Source organism: Carassius auratus, chromosome 4, assembly GCF_003368295.1.
Source record: "Carassius auratus strain Wakin chromosome 4, ASM336829v1, whole genome shotgun sequence".
NCBI classification, from domain to species: Eukaryota; Metazoa; Chordata; class Actinopteri; order Cypriniformes; family Cyprinidae; genus Carassius; species Carassius auratus.
In genome coordinates this window covers 16,928,658-16,949,403 of record NC_039246.1, presented here as the reverse complement: position 1 = coordinate 16,949,403, position 20,746 = coordinate 16,928,658, and the positions used below count along the sequence as shown (strand labels likewise).

Genomic DNA, 20,746 nt, shown 5'->3' with positions numbered 1-20,746 from the left:
TATATATTTGTGTAGTTCTTAAAGTATCTAAAGATGTGCATATCCAAATAATTTTGAATTTTAGTATATCCATATTGTGAGTTACAGGTACATGTCTGAAGATATTAAAATGAGTGTGTAAAATACATGTGAATATGAAAGCAATCAGGCTGAATTTATACATTTTATTTAGTGAAAAATATCATTCTGAGTGTTCTTTTTTTTTGCATTAATAGTTATTCATAATAATAGATAATTTATCATATGAATTATTATAACCTGATTCGCTTCATATAACACATTCCTCTCCAAAATGTTCTTTTGTAGCAGTAAAAATCGAATTCATTGTCACAGTTGAATGGCATGTTATTTGCACTTGAATTAAATCTAATTTGTGATGAGATTTTCAAAAGCTTTTCAAATAACCAGTAATGCAGGACATCCAGCGGTGTGATAACATCAGTGTGAGCGAGGCTTGAGACAGAAATCTTAATCACCCCTGTTCAGATGTACAGCTTATCTTTTCCATTTCCAAAAAGTGTGCCAGAAAATCCTAAAAGCCCAATCTGATTTAGGAGGATTGAATCGTACCAATTCAACCCAGTCTTTCAATTTAGAAAGAAAAGAAGAGAACGTCAGGCAAATGTAGAACAACCGAAATAAAAAAAAGGATAGAGAGAGAAGAAAAACTGGGTTCTGATTTCAGTAACTAGCTGAACTCAAGCCATCTCCTCCCTCCCCATTTTGGGTACCTCCATTTGCACATTCAATACTCTTCCATGCCTGTTACTCCGTACAAATAAACAAGCCTAATACGGATTTGGAAATGCTGTACGTGTGTGTGCGGTTGAGGTTACGGGTCACCGAATAAGTTTCTTGTTTCAAAAGAAACAAAAGCATGGTGGGTGGAAAGGAGGGGAATGTTTCCACCACGCAAAAAAAGCAGCATGAAGTCCGCCGAAAGATTACAAAAGGGAGGGAGCCGAGCCGCTTTTGTCCTCTCCAGAATTCCCTATCTTTACCAGATGACACTGTATGGGAACTTGCCAATGCCTGTATAGTCGCAGCCTCTCGTCTCCCAACTTTTTCCCCCCTCGTTTTTCTTGTTCCAACTGCATTTGGACCGCTCCAGACCGGGGGAAGTTCTTCTCCAATTGTCTCATTTGAAAAGGACGAAGAAATCAACCCCTCCTTCTCTCCTTTTCTTCCCTCCCTCCCTCCTTCTCTCCCTCCCTCCCTCCACTCGTCCTCTCTCTCTCCTTCTCTGTCCTTCTCTCCATCCCCTCCCCCGTGACAGAGCACACCTGCCTGATCTTGGCTGCAGGCGTCCACACAGCGATTAGCCCTCGGCCTGCCGCACATCGGCTCCAGCCCCTCTCTGGATTTGTGGATCTTCGTCTGCAGCTCTACAAGCTCCTGTACGTGCAGGTAAGATCAACTCACACTACGCTTTCCCCTTCTGAGTGATGAAGAGCAGGGATTTCGATTGAGAGAACAGATTGACCATCTCAAAGAGAGGCGGATGGTTTTCACTAATGAAATGTGGCTATAACCCTTCGGGATTCTGTGGTTTGGTGGTTTTTGCAGTTCATTAAGGCTTGGAGCAGAAATCAGGAATTTGCATTGGTAGTTTCAGTGAATTTGCTTGAATTGAAAGATTAACTTGAATGCAAAAGAGAGAATACATGAGTGTGTTGACGATACAAATGCATTTATTTTAAAGCCTCCTGTGTTTAATAGATTTGCATGTGGATTAAAGTTGCATTCTGTGAGAAAACCATCCTCTGTATTTCAAGCCAGAAAAGAAAAAAAGAAATCGCTGAGTTGATTTTCATTGTTGTTCATTTGGAGAGGACAAGAACTTTTCCGAACTTTTCCAAATTGTGACAAGTATTCTTGCTCTTTGAAACCCCTCTACACAAACTCAATGTTGTGAAAAAGCCATTAACTTTTGGAGTGCCCTTATTCTCTCTCCTCATTCTTTTCAATCCCAGTTTTTCTTCCTTTTTTGTGCACCACTTGGCATTTAGAAAGAGTTCATGTAAGGCCTGAAAACACTAGAGGATTTTTCTTCTTGGATAGACCTGTCTGGAGAGACATTTCGTCCTCTGGGCACACTTTGCATCTGCTTGACCCCATTCGCTCCAAGTCGCATCCTAAACTCTGTATCCAAGGCGTGGAAGCCAAAGTGCCTTGAGCCATATCAGCTGAAGAACGACAGCACTCTTAAGGATGTCTCATTAATCATTTAATGATATAGCTTCCTTCCAATCGCAGGCAAGTCTGACAAGGCATTTCCTGGTAATCCCACCACAAAATTCCCAGCTAACTCAAAACATTCAGTGGAGGGGTGGGGGAGGCAGCCGAGGGTTAAGACACATTCATCAGGGTATTTTAGTTGGGTTAATTGGGTCATGTATTTCTCATTTCTGGGGGTTGGAGTTGAGGTTCGATCTGGGGTTGGGTTTTTGTCCTTATTTGTGTCGTTTGCAGCGTTCAATAATTGCAAACAGAACTCACATACACAGTTTGTACCATGACAGGAAACTCTCGTCCCTCTCTTCCTCTCTTCAAAGACACTGTCCTGGGGCCATGCAATAAGTATTCTTCGGAAGCTGAAGGCCTCCATTTGGCTCCAACTATTTGATGCTAGAAAGAGAGAGTCATTAAATGGTAGCCATGCTGGTCACTGCCTACTTTTTCCTCTCTTTATTTAGCCATTTACCATTTGGGGAAAGGAAACTGGAGCTTTGGACCAAAGTCAAAGTAGTTGCTGAGGAAAGATGGGCAGTTGCCTTGGAAAAAGGAAGTGAGAGGATGAGTATAAGAGCGCTTGAATGTAAATGTGAGCAACTTGGATTGTCTTAGATACATTATAGTCATGATCATGGGCTCAAACCTTTATTCATTCATTTTTTGGCCAAAATAATCAGCCGGCCTTCAGCAATCAATTGCTTATTCAACACCTGAAGAACTTTTTGTGGCTTTCGGGTAGGTCCTTTTGAAGACAACCATGTTTGATGAGTTTCTGTGAGAAAGTCTAATTGTGCTCTGGCAGTGGCTTTGGAGTTTGGTTTAGTGGTCTGGAACTAGCCTGACCGCACAAGGCAGAGTGATTGAAGCCCTTGTGTGCTCGTGTAGTCCAGGAGTACAGTTTGTTAAGCTCAATATTAAGTCCTCATTGGGTATTATATCTTTTGTGCTTTTGTTTTGATACACGACACATTGGAATGAGCAAATAATTACATTTCTGAAACATTCTCTCAGTGTTTGGGGAATTCAGTGTTCAGTGAAACAAGGCTTTTATAAATTAAAAGCAGGTTTCAGGGTGCAATGATAAGACTGGTCTATGTGTATGTTTTAAAATGAAGGGAGCACACGTTTTAAATGTCCTGTAGCCTGTAAATACCTTTATGTGAGTCATTGCTGAAAGGAGCAATGAATGTGTGTGTGTGTGTGTGTGTGTGTGTGTGAACAGAGTAGAAAGTAAGATGAGTAGAGTTGCATTGTGTTTTCAGTATTTACATTATTTTAATGAATGTTTAATTCCAAATGCCAGTAAACTTTTCTTGGTTTAAGAAAAAACTCAATTTTGATACTTTTTTTTTTTTTTACCAGAAAGCAAGACTTATTACTTTTTAAGTAAATAAATATAACAATATGAGTAAATACATATCTTGATTTTTGACTGTTTAGATATTCATACATTGCATACAATTAACTGCAGCAGATAATTTGAATGTTTATCCATGTACATTTTCTACTACTACTTAAAAAGTAAAATAAACAGCAAGTTTGCTCACATGACCTCATCTTCTGTCACATTATCCTATAAATCACTTATAGTGCTTTGAATATTTCAACCTTTCTCAGTTAATGCAGTCTGAATAATGTAGTACAACACCATAATTACAGAACAAACTAATGTTACACTTCTGTAACATAAGCCACCTGTGGTGGAGCAGTCTTTAAAATTAGTGTGTGTATGTGTAGAGTATATAAAAGATTTATGTTAGGTGTTGTGATAGTCTAAACTGCCTATATTACTGAAGATATTTTTATAAGATGTTTTATAGGTCCCAGTGTATTTTGGTTTTTAAATTCATCTTGTTTTAAGGACATTTGCAACAAGACAAGATTTGGATGATTGAGGGAGAGAAAACTAGAAATATCAACCCTCCCTTTTTCACTGCAGAGACAAATCAGACCTGCTGTGACACAACCCAGACCTCAAGATCCTGAAAGACAAGAATGGAGAGTGAAAAGAAAGGTAGACATTATTGGAGAAAGAGAAGAAAAGTGGAAATTTTCCTGTCTCCTCTTAATCATTACAAGCCCACATTTATAAGACCAGAAACAGGCTAGTGCTGATTTTGGGTTCTGTGAAACACTTCAGTTGGATCAGATTTGTGCTCAACCTGCAGACAGAGAGAAATTAAAGAAGAAGGCCTGGAACAACCTGGAAGAAGCTAGTAGTTATGCACAGAACTGTGTCTGTGAAAAATTTATTTCAACTCAGTTCTATAATCGTTGTCACATTGAGACATGACACTGGTCAATTAGTTCCCGCTTAGAGGAACACATCATCCCTCCTGTTGAGTTGGTTTCCATCTGCTTTCCCCTTTGATATGATATTTTAATATATATATAAAAAATTATGTTAATTATGTAATTTTGTAATATATATATATATATATATATATATATATATATATATATATATATATATATATATATATATATATATATATCATTTGAAATAAAAGAGATTATTAGAAATTACACAGAATAAACAGTTATATAATGATGCAGATGACATTGAAAATTTTTAAGTATTGTAAGTATCATATTAAGTATCATATTCACTGAGTTAAATTAATCAAACTATTGATTGCATAAATTCAATATTCAGTGAATCTAACAGAACTCATAAATATTTGTAGGTCTCTGAAGTTGTTCATTCGCAAAATGTTTCGAGGCTGTCAGTATAATAAAATGTTAATAATTTATAACTCCGTGTCTATGCAAACACATAAAAAATGTATGTGTGCTACAACCAAACTTGACCAGAACCAATAACTCCCATTAAAATATATTGCATGTTCACACATTGTGATTCATTTGAGTGGTTTTAGTTAAAATCTACAAGTATTATGCTGCAATTCCTTATAAAGTTATCAATTTATTTATTCAAAAGCCAATTTTTACTCCTGTTTTGTGATTGGTGAATGTATATTTTGTACCCCGCTTGTTTTCTCCCAACAAAGCCATGATACCATCAATCTGTCTTGTCTGTTTGCTTGGCTCTCATAGCAGCCTGTGGTTTGTTGACAGGAAGCAACTCAAATGCAGCAACAGCTTCCCATGATCCCCCTGCAAACAGAACCGCTCATGGTGACAGCCTGTAATGCTCAGAGGGCTTTTCGTACTGCTGACCAGCTCCTGAGGCTCTAAACTCCTACTGTGGCTTCATTCCTGCTGGGAATACATATAGAAAAAAAAACGGTTTGTGCGGCTCAACCCATAGAGCGCAAGGTCATGGGTTCAATTCCCAGGAATGCACAAGCATAAAACTAACTTGAATGCACTGTAAATCCACCAAATACTTAAATGTTAAAGGGCAAAGTGATACTGCAGTGTGTTTGCTCAGAGTGTCTCATTTCCCACTGGGTCAAAGGTAATTAAAGGTGTCTGATTTGATGGATGTTGTATCTAGGCCCGAAAACGTAGTATTACATTAAACACTATGTCTAAATTGAGGTCGGCAAGTTGTTGTTTTGAAATGCCGTTGTATAAAACTACAATTTCTCATTGTTTTTCTTGAAACATGGATACTGGTTGAGCCAAAGGAACCTCGGAAAATTGTTTCAACATGCTCTCCTGTGATGCAAATCAACAGTGACGAGAAATTGGATGTTGAAGGTCACTTGCTATTTTTCTGTTTTCTTCTAAAACTTTTTAGTCTTTTGAGAGAAACTGGTGTATCTACACTTTCTGTTCTGTAGGAAATTGCGAAGACTTTTTACGGTTCCTCAATGGAGTATATCACAAAGTTGATGTAATATAGATCTGCATTAAGATTGAATGTATGTATCATTGTTTTCTTTTGCTTGAGAAATTAAGAAAAGCTCTTTTGCAGAAGTTTGTCAAGGTCAAGCTCTGGGTTTTCAACAACAGAGGCACAGTGGTTATTCGCTGTCCAAGTGACGTGGCTGCCCGGAGGATTTGAACTACTGTAATTATGCTGTATGTTGATTACATGGGCCTGAGATGACCCTGAAAAGTTGAACTGAGCTCTGAGTTTCTGTGCCTACTTTACAATTTCTTTGTCGTCCGGAGACATCCAGCTGCTCTTCAGGGATATGTTTATGTATGGGCTCATGGACAGCTTTGTGCACTCCATTTGAGAGAAGACATTTTTTTTTTTCTGAATGAGGACATGAATGAGTTTGGCTTTGGAGTTTAAACCCAACATCAACTATCAATTCTCACAGATGTAGTGTGCAAGGTCATCATTTTAATGCTGTATGGCAGGGGTTTTCAAATTGGGGTCCAGGGACCTCAAGGGGTCCTCATGGATATTCCAGATTAATTTCGGAAATTTTATTGAATTTAATATTATTAATGTTTAGTTTTCATTTCTAATGATTGTTTGCTATCTATTGTCTCTTTTGAAAATGTTTGAAGCACTTTTAGGAATTATGTTTTAAAGCTCATTTTAAATAATTTATTGCAGCCACTGAGGTACTGTATTGTTCCTCATTAAGTTTATTTTTTTCTTGTTGTATTAAATATAGTAAAATGTATTTAGCTAAGATCAAGGAAAGCTGCAACAATAGTAACCAGAGACGTCTAAAATCTAATATACGCCTAAATTTGACCCTTGACCTCTGCCTAGTTATCACCCACATTGCTCAGTCACATTCATGTGCTCAACTGCAATCTGTCTTTTGACTTTTAACCTTTCAACATCACAGGTCCTGAGATGCCACCCAGAATATCGCCTCTCACCTTTAACCCCTTCTCTTCTCCATTTTACCCTCCAGGCCTCCATTAGCAACATGAAATCGGCCTGTCTCTCCCTGCTTTTGGTGTCCGTATGCTGGGCTCTGCCCTTCCGTCAGTCTGGCTTCATGGACTTCATGATGGAGGATGAGCCGGGCTCAGGCTCTCCCATGCCTCCAGTTCGTAAACCACCTGTTCAGACGCCTCCTCCAATGCTACCCGAGGTACCTGATGAACATATCTGCCCGTTCCGGTGCCAGTGTCATCTGCGAGTGTCCCAGTGTTCTGATCTAGGTAACGACTTCATGACACTAGACTAGACTGCTTGATGAAATCTCTATAGGCCTATTTAACACTTTTTTTTTTAAGAATCACTGTCAGTAGCTGGGTTTCCACTGTCGGGCCAGTGCAAGCCAGTGCTTTAAACGGGCCGGGCGGGGCATCATAATTAATTAATTGAAAATGTTATGAATATAGTCTGTTATTCAGTCGAGTCTGTTTATTTGAAGTCACAATAACCTATATACATGCATTTAGAAAGAATGATCATTTCTATATTTTTATAAAAGCTCCCTGTGATGAGTGGGGTGGGGCCGAGAGCCTTGGGAATGGAGCGAGGCCGGTGGAGTGATTTGGAAATGAGTGACACCTGCGGCACTCACCGGTCTCAAGTCCAACGGAGGTGATCGATGAGTGGCGCAGGTGTCGCTCATTTCCAAATCACTCCACCTGCCTTGCTCTGTTTTCACGGCTCTCGGCCCCACCCCACTCGTCACACTCCAGAACAAAAAAACATTATTAGCTATATTTTGATGACATAGGCTACGCGGAGCTAAACTCTTGAGACGAGACGAGAATACACAATTAAGATAGAGAATAAGAAGCTGACGTCTGATTTCTTCAACATTAATGTTTAACGTGCACAGTCTTTTGCATCGATTATAAATATTTCTGCCATGTATAGTGATTATAATCCACATCGGATCAAGTAATTTCAAACACTGGCTGCTGACTGAAAGTGAGTTTTGAGCTCAACTTTTTTTTTTTTTTTAAGTCTTTAATGCTGGTGTTATCATGGTTAGCTTTATGAAATGATCCATGGCGCTGACACTCTCCAGATGCAGAGAAACTCCGCCTTTGTTCATAACCACTCCTCTATCCCCAGCTGGCCTGCTTTGGCCCAAGGTTTTTGTCGGGCCTAAAAACCCAGGCCATTGGCCTTGAGGAAGCCTCGACGAAGCACTATCAAGCCCTGGTAGTAACAGTGGAAATGTGACTGGCCCTGGCATGCACTAGCACACCCGCTTTTGGCCCGACAGTGGAAACGCAGCTAGTGTTTCTGGCTGGGTGTGAGCGCTGATCAATAACAATAACAAACTTGATGGCATTTGCCAGTCAAATTTCCAAAGAAAAACCACAGACTGACAACATTTTGTTAACTATCTGTCTGATATTTCAAAATCTGCATAAAAACTGGGTGATGGAAACATATCTATAGAAGGTTTTATATGGGTGCAGAGGCTTTTTAAGTCGGGTAGAGTCTACAATCTCTGACCCAGTTGGTTTGCTGGCTTCCGTGGCTGCAGTACACCACCCAGAACTCCCTTGCAATAATCCCATTTGTTGACTGTATGACCTACAAAACCTTCAGACATTGAGTTTGTAAAATAAATGTAAAACTTTCAGAAAAGGCTTTGTCAAGCCAACATCAAAGTTTGTTGTTACCAGTTTTTTTCATGCTGGTAAATATGAGTCATAGTTCTCCTTTGCATTTCCATTGTTTACACCTGATGTCAATTATTTCATGACATAAAACTGTCCAAGGCCAATCAGCCATGAACAAAACCTCCCTCTTTGTTTGATCTGCCCATTGTTGAGTAATCATTGAATTACCAACATCACTGTTTCAAAACCACTTTAAATGCTTTCATATGCTGTTAAATGCCCTTACTTCCGTAGACGACTAGGCACTAACCTCCAGACGGCTGCCTCATTTTCCTAATTGAATCCCCAGGCGTGTGTTCGTTAATAAGTGAAAAAGTGAAGTCTGTTCTTTTATAGGGTTACTTCCAAAAGATTACAGCTTCTTTTCCTCTAAAACTGCCCTGTCTGCTGGGTCATTGTGATCTACACAGAAAAGAGCATTAGAAACAAAACATAGTCCTTCTTAATTGTTCTGCCATTAACCCTGATGTATCACTAAGTTTACTTTCTCTTACATAAGGTCCATTTTTATCCTTTCAAAAAACGTTTAGCATCAAATCTGTGAATGTGGTTCTGTTGGTAACACTTTAGTTAAGGGACGAATTCTCAACATTAACTAGTTGCTTATTAGCATGCCTATTATTAACATATTGGCTTTTTATATTTACTTATGAAGCACATATTTTTCATGACCATATTTTAGATCCCTTAATCCTACCCAATACCCAATAACTTGACTAAACATAATGGTCACACTTTATTTTAATGTCCAATTCTTACCATTAACAAACTATTAACTACAACTTTTTGCCTCAATTAACTCCTAATAAGCAGCAAATTAGGAGTTGATTGAGGCAAAAAGTTGTAGTTAATAGTTTGTTAATGGTAAGAATTGGACATTAAAATAAAGTGTGACCATTATGTTTAAATTAGCAACAACAATGCAGTACAATATTGTATTTGGAAACTAACTAGAAACATTATATGGAATTTACAGATAGATTAATTCTTCAATTATAATTGACTACAGGTTTTTGATTAAGTCAGAGGGTCATATTAAAATTGGAAATGATTATGTAATATTAACAGCATTATAAATTTACAGAACATAGAGTGAACAAAGATTAATAAAGCATATCCCAGCATGCTTTATCCTGTAATGTAAAGTTGCTGTTACATGTTTTCTCAGTTAGCTTAGTCTTTTTATAAACAGGAAATTACTTAGAGGTCTGTTTGATAGACAGAATGTCTGTTTGGAAAGAAATACTGTTGACATGACAAAACAGTAATTCTTTCGCAATGTTAACACTCATCCCCAGTGAAAGTGGCCAGGGAATGAGCGAGAACGAGGACAAATAAGAGAAGAGCGAATATTTGAGGCCTGCTCATCTGCTCCACAGGTCTTTTGGCATGAAGCAGACCTGGGAAAGAATGGAGGGAGGGGGGATAGGTGTGCCGACAGGCCTGTTCTCCGTCTAACTTCACCTCTTTTCAGTGAAATATGCGACCCAGTTTATACAGCTCTGCAGCTGGAGGGAAAACCGTCTGGAAATAGCACAACAACCCAAGAACAACTAATGGCAAATATGAATTGGTTTGTCTTAGAAAGTTTGATTAAGGGCCCGCTTGTGTTTTTACTTCCTAACAAATGGGCTGTAAGTGTGAGATACTCCCTCTTTTAGGTACCAGTTGATATGAGGTTAGCATTTTTTGTGTTACAAGTGAGATAAGTGTAAAATATTCATTTTGGAGAGTTATGGACCACAGTGTAGTGTGATTTCTGTAATGAATATCTTTTGAATTAAACAGCGTCCCATGTTTTTACCAGTATAAGAAGCCTGTTAATAATGTTTTTTTTTTGTTTTTCTCCGCTCTTGATTTTGATTCAGTTGCTGATTTCAGTGGCTAAATAGTATTTCTAACCACAGAGGACAGTTTCTTTTTTTAATAGTTCAATGTTCGTTCCACTTGGTTGTCAATGGACTGCACTTTATGATTATCTGATCACCATTTGGGTTGAAATTCCAACTTATTTACTCAAACAACTATAGTTTTGATTATGTTGTTAGTGCTTTTTGGGTTACATGCTGATAATATATTCCATAATAAACTAATTGATTGTCGTGATTTTGGCGGAGACGTGTAGCCACTAGAAAATGAGTCTAAACAGCCAAACCAAAGGAACATATGAGAGATATCTCAGCAGCAGTGATACGTCCAACTGTGATCTCCGTGTTCTCTGTCCTGTGGTTATATAATTGACAGGGACATATGCTTAAACTGTTTACACAAATGCAGTGATGAGGAAACTCACCGCAAAACCAAACCAAACAATGTCTGTGTAAGGTTCTGCCTAAAAAGCTTTTAGAGTTGCTAGAGCAGATATGTTTATGTGTATATATGTGCATGTGTGTTTATCTCATTGTTCCTACGTTTTTTTTTATGTTTGAACCAAGCACTATGATATACAGTGGCCCCAAAAAGCTTTTGGACACTTAAAAGTATATACAATTACATTGTTAAGGATGCACATCTTCTGAGCAAACTTTGTGAAATGTTTCGCATGGAAAAAACAAAGTGTGTTTGTGCTGTTTTTATTCAAAGTGTGCAACTTGGTTTTATATTTTTGTTATATGCAAAGACATTCATACAAATGGGAGGAGCAATTCTCTAGTTAAGGTAGTTGTTAAGTTTAGGTATGAGGTCTAAAAATATGGTCATTCAGTATAAAGCATAAATAATTGCTTTATAAGTACTAATAAATATGCTTGTAACATGCATGATAATAAGCAACTAGTTAATAGTGAGAATTGGTCCTTAAAATCAAGTGTTACCATACGTTTTTGATTTCACTATATGTTCCATTCATGTAACCTGGTCTGTAGCACATTAAATTAAACCTCCGTCACACTGTCATCCAATGTTGGCAAAATCAAATTCCCTTTGTGTGGAAATCTTATGTAAACTTATACACTCTTCAAGGATTTTTTTGTTTTGTTTTGTTGTTTGTTTTGTTCGTATCAGGGTGTGTTGTGTTGGTGTTGGACCAGAATCCATATGTCTAAAGCTGATTTGCTTTCAAAGTAGATTCTAGCCATAAAAGCCCAGATCAGCTCATATCCCATTTCTTCTGTGTCATTTTTCTTACTACTTGTGGTTTTGTGCCTCTCAGGTTTGAAGAACGTTCCAGAAAAAATTTCACTTCAGACCACTCTCCTGGATTTGCAGAACAACAAGATCTCAGAGATCAAAGAAAACGACTTCAAAGGCCTGAAGAGTCTCCAAGTGAGATATTCAATTACTCGCTCTGTCCCTTGTGCTCTCTTTTTTCTCTCTCTCGCTTTTTCTTTAATTGTCTAAATTGGATCATAGAAGCAATGACATTTCTCAGTCCCCCTTTAAATCCAAGTAGCCCTCATGAGACAAATCCTATTTCTCTTTGATATATAAGTTTTGGGATCAATTGGCTGCTTGCTGCTGATAACTGGAAGTGACAGCGTTTTGTTTTTGCTATGACCTTGAAAGCATCAATTCAATGCAGAGAACATAAAGTCCAAATCAAAACCACTTGCGAACCTCATTCCACATAAAAGAAAAGTCATTCTTTTCCCAAAAACAAATGCTTGAGCAGGACTGCAAAACTCTCCAGAGAAAACACTCCAACGCTGTTTGTCTGCCAAATGTGGAATTGGGTGCTAGAAATATGCGTTGCTACCACAGCGATCTTTGAAGGCAAATATCTGCTATAATTTTTTCAAAAACACTACAAAAAAGTCTCTTGAGATCGTCAGAAAAACTTTGCAAAACAGAGCTTCAGGCAAACTCATGTGAAATCCTCCGTGTTAACAATCCATCATCTCCAGAAAACAGCTCTCAGTGTGAGAAATGTGTCATTCCCAGGTGCACAAGTGTAATGATTCACTTTTGGAGCAGATCCATTGTCCAGCCTCCTGAACTTTAATAAATATGCAGCCTCCCGTCGAGGCCCCTTTGCTGTTTCTCGCTTTCCAAGCCCAACATCCACACAGCGCCTGGATCTAAATGCAATCAGAACATAAAAATGAAGATTTGTATGCACTGGAATGTAGTATAGATTGTAGCAAGTGTCAGAGGTGAACACAATCACTGAAACATTTAATTTGTGCATTTAATAACTAAAGAATTACACCAATAGCTTGCATCTGCCATAAAGTTCCTAAAAGAATGTCGTTTTTGTTGTTGTTGTTGTTCAGACACTCATCCTGGTCAACAATAAGATCACCATCATTCATGCCAAGGCCTTTTCTTCTCTGATCAATTTGGAGAGACTCTACCTGTCCAAGAATCTCCTGAAGGATGTTCCCGCTAACATACCGAAAAGCCTGCAGGAGCTGCGCATTCACGAGAACCAGATTAACAAGATAAAGAAGTCCTCCTTTGCCGGCATGGCCAATGTCATCGTCATGGGTAGGAATTTTTGTCAGTGCTTATTAGAAGACGATATGTGAAAGTGGCTTTTTTGGGTTGGCGCACTTTCGGTTAGCTGCATTATTAAATATTTATTTATTTATTTAAACCTGCACTCAAATGTATAAACAGTTATAAATTTAATTAATCATGTGTTTATTATATATTGTACCAAAAAGTTAAACAAAAATGTGGTTGTTTTATTTTAGTTAGTTTTGAAGTTTTTGTTTATATTGTTTCAGGTTTTCCAAGTTTACATTTGCTTGTTTTTTATTTCAGTTAAATGAAAAATGTTTTTGTTTTTAGCTTTTGTTTTAACACTGTAGTATTTGTTAATGATACATTTTTTTGGTTTGAGTCAAAATTATTTTTTATTTTATTTTATTTTTGTTCTGCACTCAAAGAAAATTGTACATTAATAATAAATAATAAATCAACAGAGTAACAATATTGCAAAATGAACCAGTGCATATTTTGACTCTGTCCCATTCCAGAGCTGGGCTCTAACCCTCTGAGTAGCTCCGGAGTTGATAATGGTGCCTTTGCTGATCTGAAGAGGGTTTCTTACATCCGAATTGCTGACACCAACATCACTTCCATTCCCAAAGGTACAGAGAATCATCCCTGAGGCAATTTCACTTCAGTGAATTGTATCAATACAATATCAGTTTTTTCATTAATGTGTCTCCAACAATGTTCAGGCCTGCCCAGCTCTCTTTTTGAACTTCACCTGGATGGAAACAAGATCACCAAAGTGACTGCAGACAGTCTGAAGGGCCTCAAGAACCTGTCCAAGTAAATGCATCTTTCTTGTTAATATATTTGGAATTTGTTACGCAAACAAAATGTCCTTTTTCTTTCATGCCAAACTTGAGTCTGAACAGAAACATCTAAATATGTCTCTGTATAGCTGAAAACCTCAGCAAAATCTGACTCAGAGGGGAAAGAGTTTGTTACAAAGGAAGTAATAATTCAGATTTCATTAGGTTTGTTTTGAATTTGCATGAGAACGACCATGTGAGACTCAAACACCATGACATCATTGCATGGATCAGTTTGCTTTGGATCGCACAGAGAAATTAGAACATTCATATTACAGAGATTTTCCAGCGTACATGCCGAGACTGAATCACAGCCGAGAATTGACTCGAGTACAGACTGCTTTATGAGAACACTGGAAGATTGTTTTGCTGTTGGGCTCATCATTCTGATTATATTTGATGAGGGAAATGTATAATATATGTAGAAATGTTTCTTTATTTAGTGAAACAGCACTGAGAATGTAGGTTTATTATATGTATATATATATATATATATATATAGCACAAGTATATTTGTAGCAAAAGCCAACAAAACATTGTATGGGTCAAAATATTTTTTCTTTAAGCCTAAAATCATCAGGACATTAAATAAAAAATCATGTTCCATTAAGATATTTTGTTAATTTCCTCCTGTAAATATATCAAAACTTAATTTTGATGAGTAATATGCATTACTAAGGACTTCATTTGGACAGCTTTAAAGGTAATTTTCTCAAAATTATATTTTCAAATAGTTGTATCTCGGCCAAATATTGTCCGATCCTAACAAACCATATATCAAAGAAAGCTTATTTATTCAGCTTACAGCTGATGTATAAATCATACAAAATTGACCCTTATGACTGGTTTTGTGGTCCGTTGTCACAGTTTTGTTTTAGTATTTCAAGGCTGCCTATGTTTTTATTTGTTTATAAATAAACAACATTGGCAGTCTAAAAATACTTTTATTTATTTCAAGAAATTAATACTTTTATTCAGCAATGATGCATTAAATTGATCAAAAGTGAAATTAATGATTCAAATATTGTCACAAAATATTTCTGATCCAAATAAATCCTGTTCTTATCAATTTCATCAATGAAATGTATTCACAAAAATAATAAGCAGAACAACTGCTTTCAACATTGATACCACTTTTATCACTGAAATCACTTTTAGTGTAAAAATAATGTGGTGCATTTGGTTATCCTTGAATTGCAATCACATTCTATAGAAACTAAATATTTACTGTACTTATATCTACAGATGAATCAAATGTTTCACTGATTAACCATTAAGATGAGTTAGATTAAATAATACACAAGTGTGTTAAACTGAATGAATTAAAAGTTTCATAGTAAAAGCTTTATGAAAGGCAGTTACTGTGAATGAAACCTTTATATAGATGAAACACATATTTTGTGTAGTGGAAAGGATATTTTGTGATTGAAAATATCACAATTGAAAATATGCTGAAATGTTTGTAAAAAGTGCACTTTTGATGATCTGTTGTATATTACTACTAAGAGTTCTTGTACCAATTGCTTTTGAAAATTGCACCAATGCAATAAAAATAGAAAAGTTTCTTGAGCTCCAAATCAGAATATTACAATGATTTCTGCTCATGTGACACTGAAGACTAGAGTAATGGCTGCTGAGAATTCAGCTTTATCATCAGTAATAAATTGCATTTGAAAACATATTAAAATAGAAACAGTTCTGTTTACGTTTTTGTTTTACTTCACATTTTTATGTTGTTTTTGTTAAATCTAATACCACGGTGTGTGTTTTCAGGCTGGGTCTGAGCCACAATGAGATCAGCGTGGTGGAGAACGGCTCTCTGGCCAACATGCCTCACCTGAGGGAACTTCACCTGGACAATAACATGCTGACTTCAGTCCCGTCCGGCCTGCCAGAACACAAATATATTCAGGTGAGAGATCTCACACAAGTTGGCACGCCAATTCCACACATCTTTAAGTCACGCTTGGTCACACTCTCGTTCAATTAATTCCAGGTGATCTACCTTCACGCCAACAAGATCGCTGCTGTGGGAACAGAGGACTTCTGCCCACCCGGCTATAATACAAAGAAGGCCATGTACTCAGGCATCAGCCTGTTCAGTAATCCAGTGCCCTATTGGGAGGTCCAGCCCATCACCTTCCGCTGCGTCTTTGACCGCTCGGCCATTCAACTGGGCAACTACAGAAAGAAATAGAGCGTCCAGTCAGACAGCTCAGTCACTGTTTTCATCCCGCCCCTTCCTGTCTGACCTAATCCTTTCAAGCACATAATTTAGTCTGAATCTCATATCTTAGTTAACCCCCAAATAAACTACAATCCCAACTTCAACATGCAGATTACTGGACAGATATTCAAATAACCAAATGCATATCAGTATTGTATGGAACGTACAGTATTGTATTGTAAGTGCAGAGGAGAACAGAAAATGTATGATTTTGAAAAATAAAGAAAGACAAGCCATGACCACGTAGAATATCCAACAATAGCGCACATCACCCAGATAATGAAATGATCTAGGTCACTTTGGATCTTCTGGACCTAAGCCATGTTCTTCTATGTTCTTCGCTGGCCTGCAGAGCGGGCAGCAAGGGGTTAACACACGTCAGCCAGTGCCATTAACAAGAGCTTGTATGCTAGAATGTATTCAGTTATTACTTTCCGTGTAGCGCTAGTTCAGATTGTGCTGTTAAAAGTAAAAAAAAAAAGAAAGAAAAAAAAAGTTATGCCGTTTCTCTCATAATCAATTGAAATGGGAGAAAACTGTTCAAGATCACCTTCGTCTCAATTCAGATGCTTCGGTGGCATTTGTGTTCATTAGTTTCCTCAGATCCCGTCAACTCTAGCCAGGTGAACATAGCGCTTCGAGATGTAGAATAAACTATGTTGTCTTTACCATGAACACAATTCCCAAACCTATAGGCTGCGCATGCTTTTTCTACTCTGGTGACTGCCGTGTTAAATGCGAGCTTGTACATGTGTTTCTTTCCTCTGTTTTCGTGTTTATTGGTCGTCTGTGTTTCAGTCTGGAAGGACCGTGAGGGACACGGCAGACATGGACACCTCCTGCTTTCATGAGAGTCATGAATGTCTCTTGTATAGACGCTGTATATAAATGCTGTATAAAAGAATCCTATCAATGCTTTGAAGCACAAGCACTTACAGTAGTTTGGACTTTAATATATCGGCAATAAAGGTAATCCCTTTCTTCTCTCTCTTTCAATCTCTCTGGCCAATTTTGAGGGCTCCGAACCAAATAAACAGTCAAGTCTCTCACCGTGCTTTCTGGGAACTTTCACTGGGTGGTTGAACGGGTTTGTTCGGGCACAGGGTTGGTTTTCAGGTAAATGAAACCGAATGATGCCTCAAAATAACACACAGGACAAATTTCTATGATGGATGCTACAGTCGCAGAAGGCCTTCAAGAGCTACGGTAAAAATGTAACGTTCGGGTGCTAGTTCTGCGTCAAACAGAACTGTGTTTGTGTCACTTAGGCCTAGATGAATTACACAACCATTGCTCAGGTTGAAACTCTAAGCACAAAATGTTAAAGCACTTTCATGGAAAGTAAATCTGAGGAACAAAGGGTTTCAGAGGCTTTCATGTGGCCGTTTTATTGTGTCCAAAAACATAAAATATAATTTTTCGCAATAAGACATTCAGTCATTTTAATTGTATGGTTTAATTTCCTTTAATTCTTCTCAGTTTTCGGTTATTCTTTCTCTGGATTTTGTTTCTCTGGTACAGAAATAGCTGCTTTTGAAAATAATAGTTGCAATTGTGTCATCTCGGTCACCGCTGCAGACAAATGCGGTTTTCCCAGTCGACCAAAAACAGACTTTATGAAAATTAAAAAATAGTCACGAGTCTGTTTAAACACAGGGATTCGTTAATAGTAGCTTTTGTGGAGATGAAAAAATATTATATAATTTCCTGATTAGATAATGGCAAAGCCTCTAAGCAATATATACATATCAATCTGGCACTTTAAAGAAGGAATCGAAATGGTAAAAATATAAGATTATTTTTGGCTTAGGTAAATTCTTTAACTATGAAGAATGCAATGGAAGGGCAATACATTCACTAACAAATACATTGCTACTTTTTGCAATCTATATGGTTGGGATCCTTTTAGGACAGTACAAGTGTTGTAAACGTATTATAACACACAGGTTGTTTTTTTTTTTTTTTACTTTAATCATACATCCAACAGGTTCCCTTTCGTTTCTCTCTGGTGACCCCTTGTGGATTATTTTGTGCTGCAATATCTTGAGTTGTGTCTGGTTTCAAACACATTTTACTGTCATTTGTGCTTTAATAATTAAGCTCCTCCTCCAGAACTCAATGGTGAAGTGCAGTATGTGTGTGTGTGTGTGAGAGAGATTGAGGGGGGATTGTGTGTGTGTGTGTCAGAGAGGTAAGTGTGTGAAAGGTGGTGTGGCAGTTTAAAGCATCTCTTTTTACTTGAGGGAAAAAGCTAATATCACCACACTGCACTGGACAAGAGCTTTACAGTGAGTAGAGCAGAGGTGGGAATAAAATTAATAATAAAATGATTATTATATCTATTAATTATTTTTTGTTTCCAAATGGCGTGTTTATTATTTATGTTGTGAGATTTAAGAAGTATAAATATCACCCATAATCATATATCTACACAAAAGGACCATGTTTTATATTTACACAGTTTTCTGTGATGAGAGCCTGTTTCCTGCCTTTAAAAAAATAGTTAAATAAGCAAAAAAATAAAAAGATTATTGTGAAATAGAGTTTAAAATAAGTAATAAAGGCACTTTATTAGCACATAAGTGTTATAAAAGCAGCATTTAAAATAGTTCTGTTATTGTTAACCAAAAAGAAAAAAAAGGTTATTTGAAAAGTCTTAGATGAAAATGTAACCCTGAATGACAATTAAAAAAATTATGCATTGGCAACTAGTTCAAGTGCTAAAAAAGAATCTTTTTTTACGTTAATAGATATGTTTACAAAAAGACAATAGTAAAATGGCAAAAGCACAAAACAAAGTGACTTATATTTAAAGTAGAATTAAAACTAACTTTTAAAATTGAAAGTTAACTCCGAATATTTCTCAGATTGGGAGACGTGTATCCCTCAGAATAGATCAGTGCTGAAGTGTGAGCTTCGAATAGCTCTCGCTCTCACATGCCTTCACAGCATCAGAGTCTTAACTAGCTTGCTGCTATTATATTAATGGATATACTGAGGTCTGAAATGAGTCTCACAGCCGTCTGTGGCACATGTGCTCCCATGTGTGTGTGTGAGTGTGTGTTTGCCAATGTGAGGCTCAGCGCCGAGTCTGTTTGTGGCAGAACTGAGGTGTCTGAGGTGCATTTGTTCGCCTCAGCATCACCCAACACTTGACTGTTTGTGTCCAAACTGAGTCTAAATGCCTCTAACTAATTAAGAGGAGAGCTGAGCTGGGGTTTTACAATGTGAACATATTGTTTTTTAGTAACAGCACTTTGCTCTAAAAACCAAGAGTGATGTTTAAGATCACCTCATTTTTAAAATGTAAAAATTATGAAAACTATGCACATATGTGTGTGTGTGTGTGTGTGTGTTCTTGCCACATTGTTGGGACCAAATGTCCCCACAAGGATAGTAAAACCTGAAAAAAAAAAAATTCGGTCCCCACGTGGGAAAAAATATATATATAAAATAGTAAGATATGTTTATCTGAAAGTGTAACAGTGCACAAGGTTTTCTGAAAGGGGTAGGTTTAGGGTTAGGCGATAGAAAATATTGTTTGATCAGTATAAAAGTAATAGACGTCTATGTAAAGTCCCCACATTTCAAAGAGACATTAATATATAACAAAAGATTATTAATACATATTTTTACATATTATTTGTTTGTTTGTTTGTTTATTCAGACAGACAATTTCAACCTTTTGCTTAGACATTTTAGTGACACTAATTTACCCAAAACACCCATCCAGTTTAAAGTACTGGTGGCTATAACTTAAGCAAAAATTATAAATATTATATATACGTTTGTTTGAGCTTGTAAATGTAATATTTTTATTAATTCATATTTTAATATATTATTTCTTTCTTTGTTTATTCTTATATTTTAGTGACAAAAATGTTCCCAAACACACACCCTGTTTAAATTACTGTTGTTATATAATAATAATAATAATAATAATAATAATAATAACACACACACACACACACACACACACACACATATATATACATATATTTATGTGCATTTATTATATATAATTTTTTATTAATACTTATTATATTTTATTATATTTGTTACATTTCAGAGCAAATATTAATAAATCCACATAGATTCAAATAAGTTGCATAAAATGTAAAATACATTATAAAGATCACTGAAAATCAGGGCACAATTTACACACTTTTTTAAAAAATTACATAAAAAAATGTATTTTGATTTACATGCACCTATATGTATAACTGCATAGATTTTACACAAATATTTTATTATATGTTTATATAATGTTATATGTTAACTGATTCATAGAATCAGTTTCATAAATATCAGCTACATTTTCCCCCTTTTTTAACACATTCACACTAGACAAAATCATCAGATTAGTTTAAAAAAACCTCACTGAATCACAGCTAGATTCACAATGTTGTTTTTGCCAGAAAAATCCTCACAAATAAAGAGACGCTTTTAATATCTCTAAAGTGAAGTGTTGTTTGTGACTTTAGTGATGGATAGCTATGATTCATGTAGCATCATCTCAAATTTTAGTTAACGGTTAACGGTTTAACATCAATACCTGTTAATA

At 36.7% G+C, this 20,746-nt stretch overlaps 1 protein-coding gene across 2 annotated transcripts; it reads left to right on the top strand.

The window, feature by feature from the left end:
* The first annotated feature begins 1,170 nt into the window (after positions 1-1,170).
* LOC113060866 (decorin-like) lies at positions 1,171-17,231 on the top strand. Of its 2 annotated transcripts, none has more exons than XM_026230093.1 (8): positions 1,171-1,407; positions 7,026-7,278; positions 11,861-11,973; positions 12,921-13,134; positions 13,629-13,742; positions 13,836-13,929; positions 15,729-15,867; positions 15,952-17,231. In XM_026230093.1, exons 2-8 carry the CDS (start codon positions 7,041-7,043, stop codon positions 16,150-16,152), a joined length of 1,113 nt encoding a protein of 370 aa, XP_026085878.1. In that variant the 5' UTR covers positions 1,171-1,407; positions 7,026-7,040; the 3' UTR covers positions 16,153-17,231. The 2 variants fall into 2 exon arrangements, with proteins under 2 accessions (XP_026085878.1, XP_026085888.1); XM_026230103.1 differs by having other exon boundaries at positions 1,374-1,397.
* The last annotated feature ends 3,515 nt before the right edge of the window (positions 17,232-20,746 follow it).

What these genes read in the sequence shown, in the direction of transcription:
- LOC113060866 (XM_026230093.1), top strand. Translation starts at nt 7,041, where the DNA reads ATGAAATCGGCCTGTCTCTCCCTGCTTTTGGTGTCCGTATGCTGGGCT. An exon ending in CATCACTTCCATTCCCAAAG is followed by an intron (nt 13,743 to 13,835) that starts GTACAGAGAATC and finishes AACAATGTTCAG; the next exon opens with GCCTGCCCAGCTCTCTTTTT. An exon ending in CAGAACACAAATATATTCAG is followed by an intron (nt 15,868 to 15,951) that starts GTGAGAGATCTC and finishes AATTAATTCCAG; the next exon opens with GTGATCTACCTTCACGCCAA.